Source organism: Trichechus manatus, unplaced genomic scaffold (genome assembly GCF_000243295.1).
Source record: "Trichechus manatus latirostris isolate Lorelei unplaced genomic scaffold, TriManLat1.0 scaffold00003, whole genome shotgun sequence".
NCBI lineage: Eukaryota > Metazoa > Chordata > Mammalia > Sirenia > Trichechidae > Trichechus > Trichechus manatus.
Genome location: NW_004443939.1, coordinates 34,655,281 through 34,669,183, shown reverse-complemented (window position 1 = coordinate 34,669,183; position 13,903 = coordinate 34,655,281). Strand labels below are relative to the sequence as shown.

Genomic DNA, 13,903 nt, shown 5'->3' with positions numbered 1-13,903 from the left:
TGTTATTACACTGTTAGCGTCTTCATAAAGAGATGGGCAGAAACTCTAAACTTAATAAATCTGGTGTGCTCAGTATTATGTTTTTGAAGCATTACTTCGAGAGGATAGCTTGATGCAAGGGCAAGTTTGACCAGGTGTTAACAGTGGTTTCAGTTACCTGTGTTTTCCGCTGCTCTCAGTAGCTACTGTTTCCTGTTTCCTGCTGATATTCCAGGAAATAATAAAAACAAGATAGCACGTACAATGAAGTTTGTGACCACACTGACACAGTGTCCCCCTCCTATTTTTGCCTAAAGTAAATTAGTTCAGGAGTCCCTGGGTGGTGTACACAGTTAACATGCCATGAGTTGGAGTTGACTCAACAGCAACCGGTTTAAATTAGTTCAGTTTTAGCCAAGTATAAGGCATTTGAAGGGAGATCAATGCAAGCCTTTCACCATAGGAATACATAGCTCAGTGGGCACAAAGGCTATTAAATAAGGCATACAGAAAATGTTCAGAAAAACTACATAAAAATGTTGTTAACATTACATCTCATATTTGTGAATAGGAGAAAATGTACGGTTAGATGGGTTTCAAATGATGACAGCTCTGGAGTGAAGATACGCCCAGATTTTTGTCATTAGTTATATAAAGAAACAAGAAAACAGGTATTCGTATTAAGCCCTGATAATGATAAAATGAAGCATTGGTACAAAAATAGTAAGCACCATGTTATGAAATGCATCAATATTTGTGTTTACAACAATAATCACAGCAATCAAACAAAATGATAGCCTATTAAAATAATTATCTTAAAAATGATATTTTTTGAGGTAAAGGGCAACTATAGAAACACAATAATCAAGCTGGCTAAAATGGGAAGAGGTAAAGTGAAGTTCAAAAGCACTTCTGAAGAAAAAAGTAGAAAGGCATAGTTTATTATTACAATATAAGGATGAGGGATCTTGGCAGTAGAAATTCTTTAAGTATGAGTATCTTCAACATTATGATAGGAGTAATTTGGACCAACAACATGAAGAAGAAATAGAAATGTTTTTTAAAAACTGTGGAATGAATCTAGAATTTTCTTAGTAAGTGACCAGTTGGAGTAGACGGGTGGACATTCCTCCCACTATTACTCTGCTTCTACTACCAAAAAACCAATGAAAACTAAGCACCTGCAGTATTAGCACAAAATTAATAATCAGATAAGGGCACCAAGTAGAATTCAAGACTCAATAAACTGTTTTACCTTTTAAGATACTTTAATTTTGCAGTTATTGATTAATTAAAAAACACAGTTGTTTTCAGCATTTCCTAGCTACAGTACTGCATAGGAAATTTCATTCTAAACAAGAAATAATTAATGAAATAACAACACACCTTAACATTTTACATTGATAAGTTACAGTTTACAAGGTGCTTTCACATTATATCATTTGATTCTTACAACAAGCAGAAAAAAAACAGTCAGTGGGAAAGAAAAATGATTTTTTTTTTTTTTGTCAGGCTTACAATGAGTATTTCAGGCCAATGGGCAGTCAATACAAGAACATACCAAAAACAAGACAGCAATACCCACAAGCCACAGTATCTTTTTGGTAGGTTGACAATTTGATATCAATTGGGTATTTAGCATCAGTGAATGAGGAATGAATTGGAACAGACACAAAGGTTCTCATGAAATTCAAAGAACTGTAAGAACACTGTCAGAGATACAGAGAAGAAAGTTGCCCTAAAATACAGCCTTACCAAGACTTACTTCAAAGCATGTTATCCCTTCGAAAAGTCAAATAAAAAAGAATCTTCTCATAGCATGTGAAAGCTAGAAGGGACCTTACAAACTGCCTCATCCAATCCTTCCACTTTACAGAGAAGAGACCTGTGGCCAAGGTTGTGCTGACAGTGACACCCCAGGCCTGAAACGCAGACGTCCCAGCTTTCAGTCCAGGGCTTCTTCCTCTACACGGTGGTTTCCTTGCTATTTACTGCATAAGAATGCAATAGCTCCTGTTTTTAATAATGTAATTTATGTTAAATACTGATTCATACTACTTATTTTTTTATTCAAGCTTTTATCGATGTTCTTGGCTAAATTGTGGCTGAAATTAGAAGTTTTATATACTTTAAAAATATTCCAATTCAGTGTAGTTGATTGGTTGGAAATAGGCTCCCATGACATAATTGAAAGCTTGCTCATAGCCTTTAACAGAGAGTAAAATGGAAAGACTGAATAGACCTCAAAATCTGTGTATGCCTACGGGTCAATTCTCACATCGGGATGCTTAGGGTTTAATTACCTACGTAGATTCTATAGCAAATTGTGCTGGGCACTAGTAATTTTGTAGAAAAAAATATTTTTAGAATCCATAGAAATCTTTTCAATTACTGAAAACTAAAACGTAATCATCAAATTGTCATCCCCATGATTTATTAAAATAATTTTACAATAATATACAACCAAGCTACCACAGCATTTATAGCATACAGATAGAATACAATGATCAGCATGTTCTTGGTTCTAAATGAAATACAAAAAAATTAATTAAAATATTTTATACAAATGATATTTTAAATTTATTAACATGATGATATATATATATATATGTATATATATATATATATATATATATATAGCTTTGTTACTTGCTACAGCAAAGGATTTAATGTTTATCTTGCACATTTAAATACAGGTGGACCAACTGAAGTCAGCATCAGCCTTTATGTGACATTACCGTGCAGGAACACTTGACAACCAAAAGACAGACAGGATGGTGGAGAGAACATCTCAGTCAGGATTTTTCCACGTCTTCAAAGGTTTTACAAGGGTGAAAAGAAGTAGTCCCAGTGACACCCCTGCACCCACAGTGAAGCGAATACAATGGTTATATACATGAAGCTCAGTTTGATTAAAAAGAACTCATTCTTTATGCATGTAAATTGATCATAAAAAAATGAACCCAGTTTATTTTAAACTATTTTGGTGTGCTGTTTAAAGATAGGTCACTGAGACATAGAGATAAAACCAGATGGGAAAAGTGAAAAGCAAAGAAGAAAAAAAAAAGGTAAGAAAAATGAGTTAAGCCATGGATTCTCCACAAACACTGAACTAACTGTGCAAAAGTGCTTGAAATGTCCATATGACAGCAATGTTGTTATGTCAGTTGGCAAAAAGTATATATATAAAAAAACAAACCCTCAAATACTAAAATTGTACCTGCATGATCATACATTCTGTTTACTGAAAGAAAAGAAGTTAGAAATGATGACATATCTAAAAAATATCACCACTCAAAATGAAAATACGGTTGTGGCAGTTTTAGAAACTTTGTCACCTTTCCTCACTGATGAGGCCGGGGTAGGGGCACCCCCCACAGGAGGCTTACAAATAAAGTCCACCAGAATAAAAACCTGGCCACAACTTCTTTTGTTCTTAACCATTAAAAAAAAAGCAAAACAAAACAAACAAAAATACTTCATTTAAATAAGAGGGCCTCTATATTATTTGTTTGCAAGGATCAAACCATTTGATGACTTAGCAAAGTGTTTCTCAAAACTAATGTTCTTTTTAGTTTGTTTCTTTTCCTTTAAAAAGTTTACAATGAGACTATATTAGAAACTTTAAAATTTGTCACCTTCATTAGTCATGTCCTATTAAAATACTGGCTAAAACCCTTATGGAAGAGTTAGGGTTCAGAAACCCTAGAACTCTTCTCTAACATCTACAGAAATGCTGGTACCAGATGAAAGAATCTGGGAGATGATCCATATCATTAGTTGTTCCTGCTGAATGAGACACATGTGTCACATTGCACAGGCTGGTCACTTTATTACTCAGAGGAGGATGATATAAAAGGGGGTGAAGGGAAACAGAACCTCTGATCGACAGGAATCCACATTGCTGCATCTAGCTACTCTATATTAGTCTATCCATTTTTTTTTTGCCAAAATAGTGAGTTCTAAGAAAGTTATTGTTTTAAATTAATTTGCATAAATTTCCTTTAGATGAGATTTCTATCCTCAAAAACTCAGAAGTTTTGGCAAAAGTGAGTCTGAACTACTCAAAGTAGAAATAATTGTAAGAAACGATAGCCTCAAGCCATTGATCAACAAAAATATTAACAAGTACTACTAAAGGCAACACATGAGTCCCTTCAAATATCACGTAGCCATAACACTGCCCATCTGAAACACAAACAAAATAAAATGGAGCACTGTTTGGAAAAAAATGAAAATGAAAAGGGAAGAAATGGATGTAAAAGGAGTGGAGAAAGACAAACCAAAGAGAAGTAGGAAAGTGGTCTAGTGCTGTGTTATGACACAGACAATGCTTGCTTAGCGGTGCCTTGTTACATAGGTGGATGCAGAGTGCACACACGATGATGGCAATAAAGACCTTACTCAGGCGTTCAAATGAAGGAACTAGGTAACTGCTTCAACACAGGACGGTCTCAGCTCCACCTTATCTCTCAACAGAGTGCAAAAATTGAGTGTGAGCTCTGATGTCATCTTGTTGCTCCTTTTTAAAATTCACCAAATTCTTTTGCACACTTTTCTGTTATAGAGACACGGATATCTTCTTCTTCATAGTCATCAAAGTTGCTGGTATCTCCAGAACCTCTGAACTTTGGGATGAATGGAGCTTCAACCTATAATTGAGATAGAGAGAAAAAAATAAGAAACAGGTATAACAAATGCTTGAGAGTTTACAAATGCTAAAAAAAACCAAAAACAAAAACACCCCAAATTTCCATTATAATTACACAGTGGCATTTTATAAATGCCATTAAATCCCACCAGATAATTTGCATTAGAAGAAGCAGGAAACAGGAAATTTGCTATTAAACTCAGCATTTTCATTCAAGGAAAGGTACAGGCCAACAAAGTACTTGAGAAATTTTGAGGATAATTAGCTTTTGGCATCAAAATGCAGGCATCTAAGGTTACAGACCTCCATGTTTTCCTTTATTCCTTATTTCTAAAGCCTCTCTTTTTCTATTCCTTTCTTCTTAATTCCTTTCTCCAGAGTTCACAGATAACTCTTACGTTTACTTTTAATCTCCCTTTATTTTTTTACTCTCAAGTTTTTTTTTTTTTTTTTTAAATCTGTCCATCAAAACTTTCTGAGAAGTTGGAAAGAAACACATCTCTTTTAGAATTACAGAATTGTTAAATCCTGAACATATTTCTTCTTTGATCCTAACAATGCCTTTCTATTATTCAATTTACGGTCCTTATAAAGATTATGTGGTGTACTGAATATGTTTGAGGAAAAGATTTTAAAAGCTGAAAAAATAATTGGTGTAGCACTCCATGTTGTTGTTGTTAGGTGCTATGGAGTTGATTTCAACTCATAAGGACCCCATGTGACAGAGCAGAACTGCTCCATAGGGTTTCCTAGGCTGTAATCTTCATGGGAGCAGATTTGCCAGGTCTTCCTCCTATGGAACTGCTGGGTGGGTTCGAACCACCAACCTTTTGTTTAGCAGCTGAGCTCTCAACTGTTGTACCAGGGCCTCTCTGAGTTTATAAAACAGTTAAACACATGAGTTGTTTCCCTTTTTCCTCAAAACAATGCTGTGAGTGAGGGAGGATGTACCAGGGCCTCTCTGTACCAGGGCCTCTTAACCGTTGTACCAGGGCCTCTCTGAGTTTATAAAACAGTTAAACACATAAGTCGTTTCATTTTTACCTCAAAAAAGCACTGTGAGGGATGAAGGATAGGAAGGTATTCTTGTATTTTACAGATTATGAAATAGAAAGTCAGACTTGCCCAAGTTCACGGGACTATGAAGTGACTAAAGCAGGTATCAAATTCATAATTTCTGACTTCTGGTCCAGAGCTCTTTCTGCTACATGCCTTTGGCAATTTTACTGCTCATAAGTGCTTGGTCAGTCTTTCAATAAAGAAGACTATGAAAATGATTGAAATTTACTATCATTTTTGCATCTCCTATATAGTTGCAATTAAAAAGGTATTAAAACAAATGGTTAAATCTAAGTACTTGATGATGTCTAATTATAAATTATCCAGGGATTCCCAAGTCCATCTCTATGGATAGTCAAGATTTGGCTGTCAATCATTTTGCCCAATACTATAATCTGCTCATTTGCCACTTCTTGACAGATACGCTGTTTACTACTTGGGATGAGTCAAGACCCTTGAAAAGCACATGGACTCTAAATGAACTGTAGCAGTTCAATTCTATATCATTTTAAGAATAATTGTTAACAATCCAATACATAAGATGGATAGAGAAATAAATGTTCACTAAATAACAGCGGGATATTTTAGTTTTAAAAATAAATACAAAAGGAATCAAAATACATCACAAATCTGTTAAAATACTAACAAAATTGACAAACTTCAAGCAAATCTAAAAAACACATGTAAATATATCATTAATTAACAATAAATATAACAAAAATAATATAAACATTAAAAATTACAAAAGGGATATGGATGGTTATATAGGAAAACATAAATTTCTAAAACTGATTCAAGAGGCAAAAAGTTGAAGAGACTAAAGAAGAATTAGCTTGTTAAACTTCCAGGGTAGACACTAGATAATTCTTTGATTATCTGAACAATAAAAACCATGAGAAATTTCCAGGCTCATTTCAGGAGTCCAGCATAATCCCAACTCCAGAAAAAAGACAACTACAGGTCAATTAAACTTATGACTATAGAAATTAAATTCCTAAGTAAATTTTTAGCAAACTGAATTCAGACAAGTATTAAAATAATAGTACCCCATCATCTAATGGTATTTATTCTAAGAATGTAAACATATCTCTGATAGAATTCTTTACATTAATAAGCCACAGAAGATAAAATACAGTATACTAGAAATCCAGGATGCTTCCTAAATCTGATAAAGAATACCTATCCTCAGACAAATAGCCAGATTCATATTTAGTGGTAAAAGGCATCATTTAAAACAGGAACAAGAAAGCTCAATAGTCCTACTGTTTTAAAATATTGTTCTAGACATTTCAGATTATGTTATAAAACAAAAATGGAAATAAAAGATATACATATTGAAAAAGAAGAGGCAAAATTACTACTCCCCCCCTCCATGGATTGTCTGTCAATAAAATCCAAGGTAATCACTGTAAAATGTATGGAAATCAATAGCAGAATTTAGTAAGGTAGCCAATTAAAATATAAACATAGAAATCATGTGTTTTCTCCTATATTCTACTATAATGGGAAAGCAAACACATTCACAATAGCAACCAAAATAAAAATTTAAGGAATAATTGTAAGACATGAAGTGGACCTGATTAGGGGAGGAGGGCAGTCTCTGAAACTTTAATGGATGATAGAAAATACTGGAATAAATGCATAAACATAACATGTTCATTACGAGAAATTCTCAAGACTTAAGTTATTTTATAATTAATATGCAACTTTACTATAATTCCAATTAAAATCCTGAATTCAACATAAATCTTTGGAAAGGCCAACAAAATAGATAAACCACTGGGGGGTAAGTCTAATTAAAAAAAAAAAAAAAAAAGAAGGAAAAGAAAATATACAGGAGATAAGGATGCTTTGCTACAGAATATCAATTACCAAAATTGACTCTACAAGAATGAACATGGGGCGAGGGGACAGGAAACTTGGAAAGGGTAAATAGAAAAGGAGGAACCTGATCTATCTAATTTTAAAACACATTATAAAGCTACATAAAGTAAAGTGGTGTAGTGTACTGCACAGGAATTGACAGAGAGAAATCATAAAACAAAATATAAAGCTCAGAAGCAGACCAAAGTATCTAAAAACTTAGTATTATTAGTAAAGGTGAAATTTCAAATAAGGGAAAAATAAGGATTATTCAATAAATTCTGAGGGGGCAATTGGCTCCTTATTAAACAAACAAAAACAGTTTTCAAAAAGTGCTAAAAGAAAATATAGGTTAAATAGACACGTTTAGGATGAGGCAGACTATTCTAAAATGATAGTGTAATGAGGCAGTAAGTCACCCAAATGGAAGTGTATAGTAGGCAGTGATTGTGATATCAGGGTCTGAAGAGGAGAGTGCAGGGTTGGAGGAAGTAGATCTTGATTGTTACTGAAGTCATGGGATTGGGCTGCAATGATGGAGAGTACGGGGCGGGGGGGAAGAATGGACAGATACACGGCGAATGTGAATAGATGTTCTATCTGGATGGTGGGATTATGATCTCAAATTTATTTACTTAACAAATTACTTGATTATAATTATAATAAAACATATCTCAACCTGAAAGAAATATGGAAACTGATTAAGCTATCCTTTTATCTTTTCCCCCAAACTACTCTTCTTTTGTATTTTCTATCTCTATTAATCCATATTTTTAAGGATGAGACAATGGACGCTGGATAGAGGTTAAATAATTTGCTCAAGATCACGCTGCAAATAGTTGGCTGATCTGCAATTCAAACCAATGTCTACCTAACTCCATGGTTCATGTTCTTTCTTTGCTGCCTCAAATAAGAGTTTTCTTACTCCAAAAAATGGCTCCAAGTATAAAAGGTAAGCAGATGATATGTAAAACTTATGAAAAAGCTTATGAAACAATGTATTGTTAAGTGATTTGGGGTCATCATTTTAATTAACCATGTTAAAAAAGTCTTTATAGAGGTCATGTGATCCTGAGATTAAGAATTTGAAGAACCTGGGATCAAATAGCAACTGTATGACTATGTTTGACTAAGGTGTGCCTGCCCCAAGCCATGGTATTTTCAGTTGCCTCATATGCATGCTGAAGCTGGACAATGAATAAGGAAGACTGAAGAAGAATTGACAACTTTGAACTGTGGTGCTGGCGAAGAATACTGAATATACCGTGGACTGCCAAAAGAATGAACAAATCTATCTTGAAAGAAGTACAACCAGAATACTTCTTAGAAGAATGGCGAGATTTCATCTCATATACCTTGGGCATGTTATCAGGAAGGATCAGTCCCTGGAGAAGGACATCATGCTTAGTAGAGGGTCAGCAAAAAAGAGGAAGACCCTCAATGAGATGGATTGATATAGTGGCTGCAACAATGGGCTTAAGCACAACAACGATTTTGAGGATGGCGCAGGACCGGCAGTGTTTCATTCTGTTATACATAGGGTCATTATGAGTCCGAACTGACTCGACGGCACCTAACAACAACGTGACTATGTATAAATTATTTAACTTTTCTGAGCTGATTTCCTTACCAGTAAAATGGGAAAATGATACCACCTGTCTCACAGGATTACTACAAAGATTAAAATGAGAAGTTACAGAGAGTTGCTTTTATTAATTATAAAGTGCTTCATTGGTGCTCACAATTTTAGAAAAAAATACAAAAATATGAAATATTTATCTATGAGATCTGAAATCTATTTTAAATTGCTATGGACCTTGTTCTTGACTACATAACATACACAGTTGGGAAAAGGATGCTAAGGGCTATGTTTCATGAATTTAATGATTACAAGGTTTCTGAACCCCTCTGGTGAGATGAAGAGGCTGTACTGCACATGCATGTACATCGTTTTAGTCTGGCTGTGTTTTCTACTTGCTGCATTTTAAAATTCTTTTATTGCTTTGTTTCTATAATCTTTTATAAACTAGATATATATATATAAACTGTGGCACTAATACTTTAATTAGTACATTAATTTTTTTTCCTAAGAAAACTCACTGATAGGCCACTAGGGCTCCAATGTGGCTGCCAAACATTATTAAATATGGTAAATTCCTAAAACATTAGAAGTTTTGCTTTATGAAAAAAATATAAAAAATTAAATACATTCAAGATAAAAACACTTTTTCAGGCAAATTATCTTAAGCTGCATTTAAAAAGCAAAAAAGGAGATGAAGGTAATTCAGCATAGCAAAATCTTAAATGTTGAAATTTATTACAAAGGTGGAGTGATAACTACTATTAATTAATATACAACTGTCACCACAGCCATTGTACTGGCAACTTGAATATTAAAAAAAAAACTAGGTTCTTTTAAATAAGTGATTATTCAGTTGAAGTTTTTCCTCTGTATTATTATTGTGGTATACTAATTCTAGAGATTAATCTGGTTTGTATTTACATTCAAGCCTCTGGGTTGTCTGAATTTCTAATACTAAAAATTCTCTTAAAAAAAAAAACCTAACTCAAGTGCAAAGTTATTGTTTCTGTATTCCCATATTTGTCAGAGTAGTACCTTCACTTATATGACTATTTGATTAATGAATAACTGGCACACAAATAGGCATACAATAATTATTTGGTGAATGATTACATGAGAATAACTGTTAATGTTAATATAAATAACTGTAAATGTTAATGTACTAGTTTCAGATTATTTGCCTTGACCTTCTAAAAGAACAGTAATTCAAATCCCCTACTTCCATTATTGGAAACCCTGGTGGCGTACTGGTTAAGAGCTACAACTGTTATTCAAAAGACTGGTACTTCGAATCCACCAGGTGCTCCTTGGAGACCCTAAGGGGCAGTTCTACTCTGCCCTATAGGGTTGCTAGAAGTTGGAATTGACTCAATGGCAGCAGGTTTGGTTTTTTTTTTTTGGTTTATTTCCATTATTTGGTGCCCTGGTGGTGTAGTGGTTAAGTGCTCAGCTGCTAACCAAAAGGGTCAGCAGTTCAAATCCACCAGCCACTCCTTGGAAATCCTATGGGGCAGTTCTACTCTGTCCTATAGGGTCGCTAGGAGTCAGAACTGACTCGAGGGCATCTAACAACATTTCCATTATTTATGTTCACATTAGCTTTGAAATGGATAAAGGAAAGTTCTGTTGAAGAAAGATCAATGCTCAGTCAGTAATTCAACAAATATTTAGTGAGCATGTTACCAATCATCAGGCTCTTGCTGTATGTTCACAAGGAAATATTTTAAAACAACATGCTGCGTATACAAGTATTAAGGAAGAACACCCTGACCCAGACTAGGGATTCAGAGAAAATATCACAGTAGAGGTAACATTTAAGCCAAATCTTAAAGAACAAATAAGAATATGGCAGATGTACAAATGGAGAAAGACATTCCAAGCAAAGGGAAAAACTTCTACAAAGGCATAAAGTGTGAAAACAAATGCTCTGTTTGGGAAACATACACAAAAATTTTGGAAACACTAATTAATGCCACAGGGAGTCAAGATAAAGATAGGAAAATACCTGATGAATCTCACAATTAAATGTTATTAAATCTGTCTGTGTGCCAATTCTGGCAAATATATGTAAACAGAAATATATTTGTTTACATATTGTCTCTCTAATGTGGCTTCAAGTCAGTTTGGAAATGTGAACTCTAAAACATAGTCTATACTATATAATTAGTATGATATTTTGAAGGATAGGAGATTTGGATAGGAAAAATTTAACAAGGAAAACTTTTCAGATTGATAGTCAAAATAGAATATATGCTTTTTCTTTTATCAAGGAGAAAATTCATTTTTAAGTTGTGGGTTATAAAGTACTTTACGTCCTTTATTTAAAAGGTGAAAAAAATTAAATCTTTGTGTTAAGCTGAAACTATGTCTGCTACATAGAATTTAAATACCACCTTTTAAAAAGCTTTTAATTTAATTTAAAAAGAAAGAAAAGACTCACCTTCCTCTGGTAAATAGCAATCCAATCTGTTGTGGCGAACCACTTGTGAGTTTTTATATCACTCACACCATTCTTTAGATTGCCAAACCGCTTAGTTAAATCCACCTGGAGCAGGTTCCTTAGAAGGTCCTTGAGATCTGAACTGAAGTGGGATGGGAATCGGACCTGCACAAACACAAACACATCATGTGGTGAAGCACACATTCCAAGACTCATCTTGTGATATTTCTGTTTTGATTTCCGAAGGTTTTTTTTTGTTTTTAAGGTAAATGGGTCATTACATAAACAAAAAACATGTAGTGATGACTTTCAAATGCTATTAACTATATCCTATAGTCCCCATAGTAGTCTTAAAGAAGAAAATTATTTGGGAGAATGAACTAAAACTGTTTTGGCCAGGAACCCCCTTTATGAACCTGGACCCCTCTCCAGAAAAATGTGCATACAGACAACTTTTCCTACAATGTCAGAAGGTCCAGCCATCTTCTAGAGGGCACCTTTGGGCCCCACATCACAAACCTCCATTTTAGAGATATTTGAGTCAACTTGTAATTTTAAATAGAACAAGCAGCATGTGAAAGACATCAGTATGCACATTTTAAAAAGCGATCTATCAAAGAGGAAGTCTAAAAATGATTGTGAAAACCCACAGTGCTTCTCACAGCATAGAAAACTGTTTTTCATTTATCAGTGGATGACTTTTAAACAGAATTCTGCTATTATGCAACAGTATAAAAATTATTTAAATTGGTTTAAAAGTGTTTTTCCACCTCCGAAGTTGTGAGTCATGGGGAATCGATTCTATGGCAGTGGGTTTGGGTTTTTTTTGGTTTAAGTTATGAAGACTTTATAATTAGTTGGCTGGCCTCCTGCCTTAAAAACAATAAAAAGCCCATATAACTTAAGACGTTAATGTTAGGCAACCAATAAAATTAAAGTACTATTCATAAGAGACCTAAGTCATTTTTTTTTATTGTTAGTTTTTATTTTACTTTGTTGAAACACATGCTTCTCTACTCAAACCTAACTTCCAGATCCTACCCTTTTATTAGTACGTGTACTGAAAAATTAACATGGGCATTACTAAGGGATGAGATCAGAAGGAATAACTGCATTAACATCTTTCGTATTCTCTTTCATTACTACCACCTCTCCAGTAACCCTTTTAATTTGTGCTCAACCATCTCCCATTTTATAGGCGAAACAATTGAGAAAAAGATTAAGTAACTTGCCCAAGATTACAAAGCTAGTAAGTGGTAGGTAGTGCCCATAATTCCAAAGCAGCTATTCTGAAATAAGTATACATTTTTAATTATTCTATATGTCTTTCATGATTCAGTAACTTGAGTATAGTCATTATCAGGAAGCTTCTAAATAAATTTTCTCATGTTAAAAATATTTTGCTGCACCTTTCCTCACTGATTCTAGGTAGGGCACTATTATACTAGAGATTAACAGGTATTCAAAAGGCACACTGTCTACTTTAAAAACAATATGACATTTTTTCCAGTGGTTATATTCTAACTTGTTTAGATTCCAAAGAAATAACTGGTTCGAAGTACATCTATCTTTGTTTAGAATAGAGCTGAATGAACTGTTCAATGTAATGTGCCAGTTAGTCTCCCCTTTATGATGTTTAGAATGGTAGACAGTAATGTTCTATGTATAAGTTATCTTCTGAATTCAGGTTATTTATTTTGGAATGCAAATAAAGTGAAGGTCTTGAATTAGTGTGTTGTGTGTGTTTAATCTTCATAACAGTGATTCTCAAAATCCTTCCTTCCTTCCTTGGAGGAGAGGGGCTGTGTTGTGATGGTAGGTATCAGAATCATTTGGGAATTTTTCAAATTATAGATATATCCTCCTCATCTTCACATCACATCCTTTTCTTGCCCAGAGATGCTGATAGGTAGCCCACACTCTCATAGTGAGCCATGTTAATGGTAGGATTCTGTCATATCCTTCAAGTATACTGGGGGAGATAAAATCAGAACCACTGTAGAAGTATTTTTTCCACACTTATTCTGAAATGTAATCTGAAATGTAGTTTCTTGGTTGATAGAACTTTCTAAGCAGCTGCTGATTTAGCAAAACTGGAGTTAAAAAAAATAAATAAAATTATGTTTTAAATGTAAGACCTTTATTTATATTAACCTGGAGACACCAACTATTTCTATAAAGGCAAAAGTGACTATCTAATTTTTCCTTCTAAATGGTATCAAGAAGGATATTATTTTTATCATTATCAATCATAACTGCTATAATAAATGAAACCAGAATCCTAGAATATTGAAGCTAGAGGGACCATAGTTTAATTTAGTCCAAACCT

General features: G+C 34.0%; 1 protein-coding gene across 5 annotated transcripts in view; it reads right to left on the bottom strand.

The window, feature by feature from the left end:
- Positions 1-1,234: 1,234 nt before the first annotated feature.
- PRKACB (protein kinase cAMP-activated catalytic subunit beta) overlaps positions 1,235-13,903 on the bottom strand; it is a 147,969-nt gene continuing 135,300 nt past the window's right edge. For all 5 annotated transcript variants that reach the window (XM_004369098.3, XM_004369094.3, XM_023731471.1 and 2 more), the window contains exons 9-10: positions 11,575-11,739; positions 1,235-4,631 (exon numbers count right to left, since the gene is read on the bottom strand). In XM_004369098.3, coding sequence (XP_004369155.1) covers positions 4,506-4,631; positions 11,575-11,739 — 291 coding nt within the window. In that variant the 3' untranslated portion in view covers positions 1,235-4,505. The remainder of the gene's footprint in view (positions 4,632-11,574; positions 11,740-13,903) is intronic.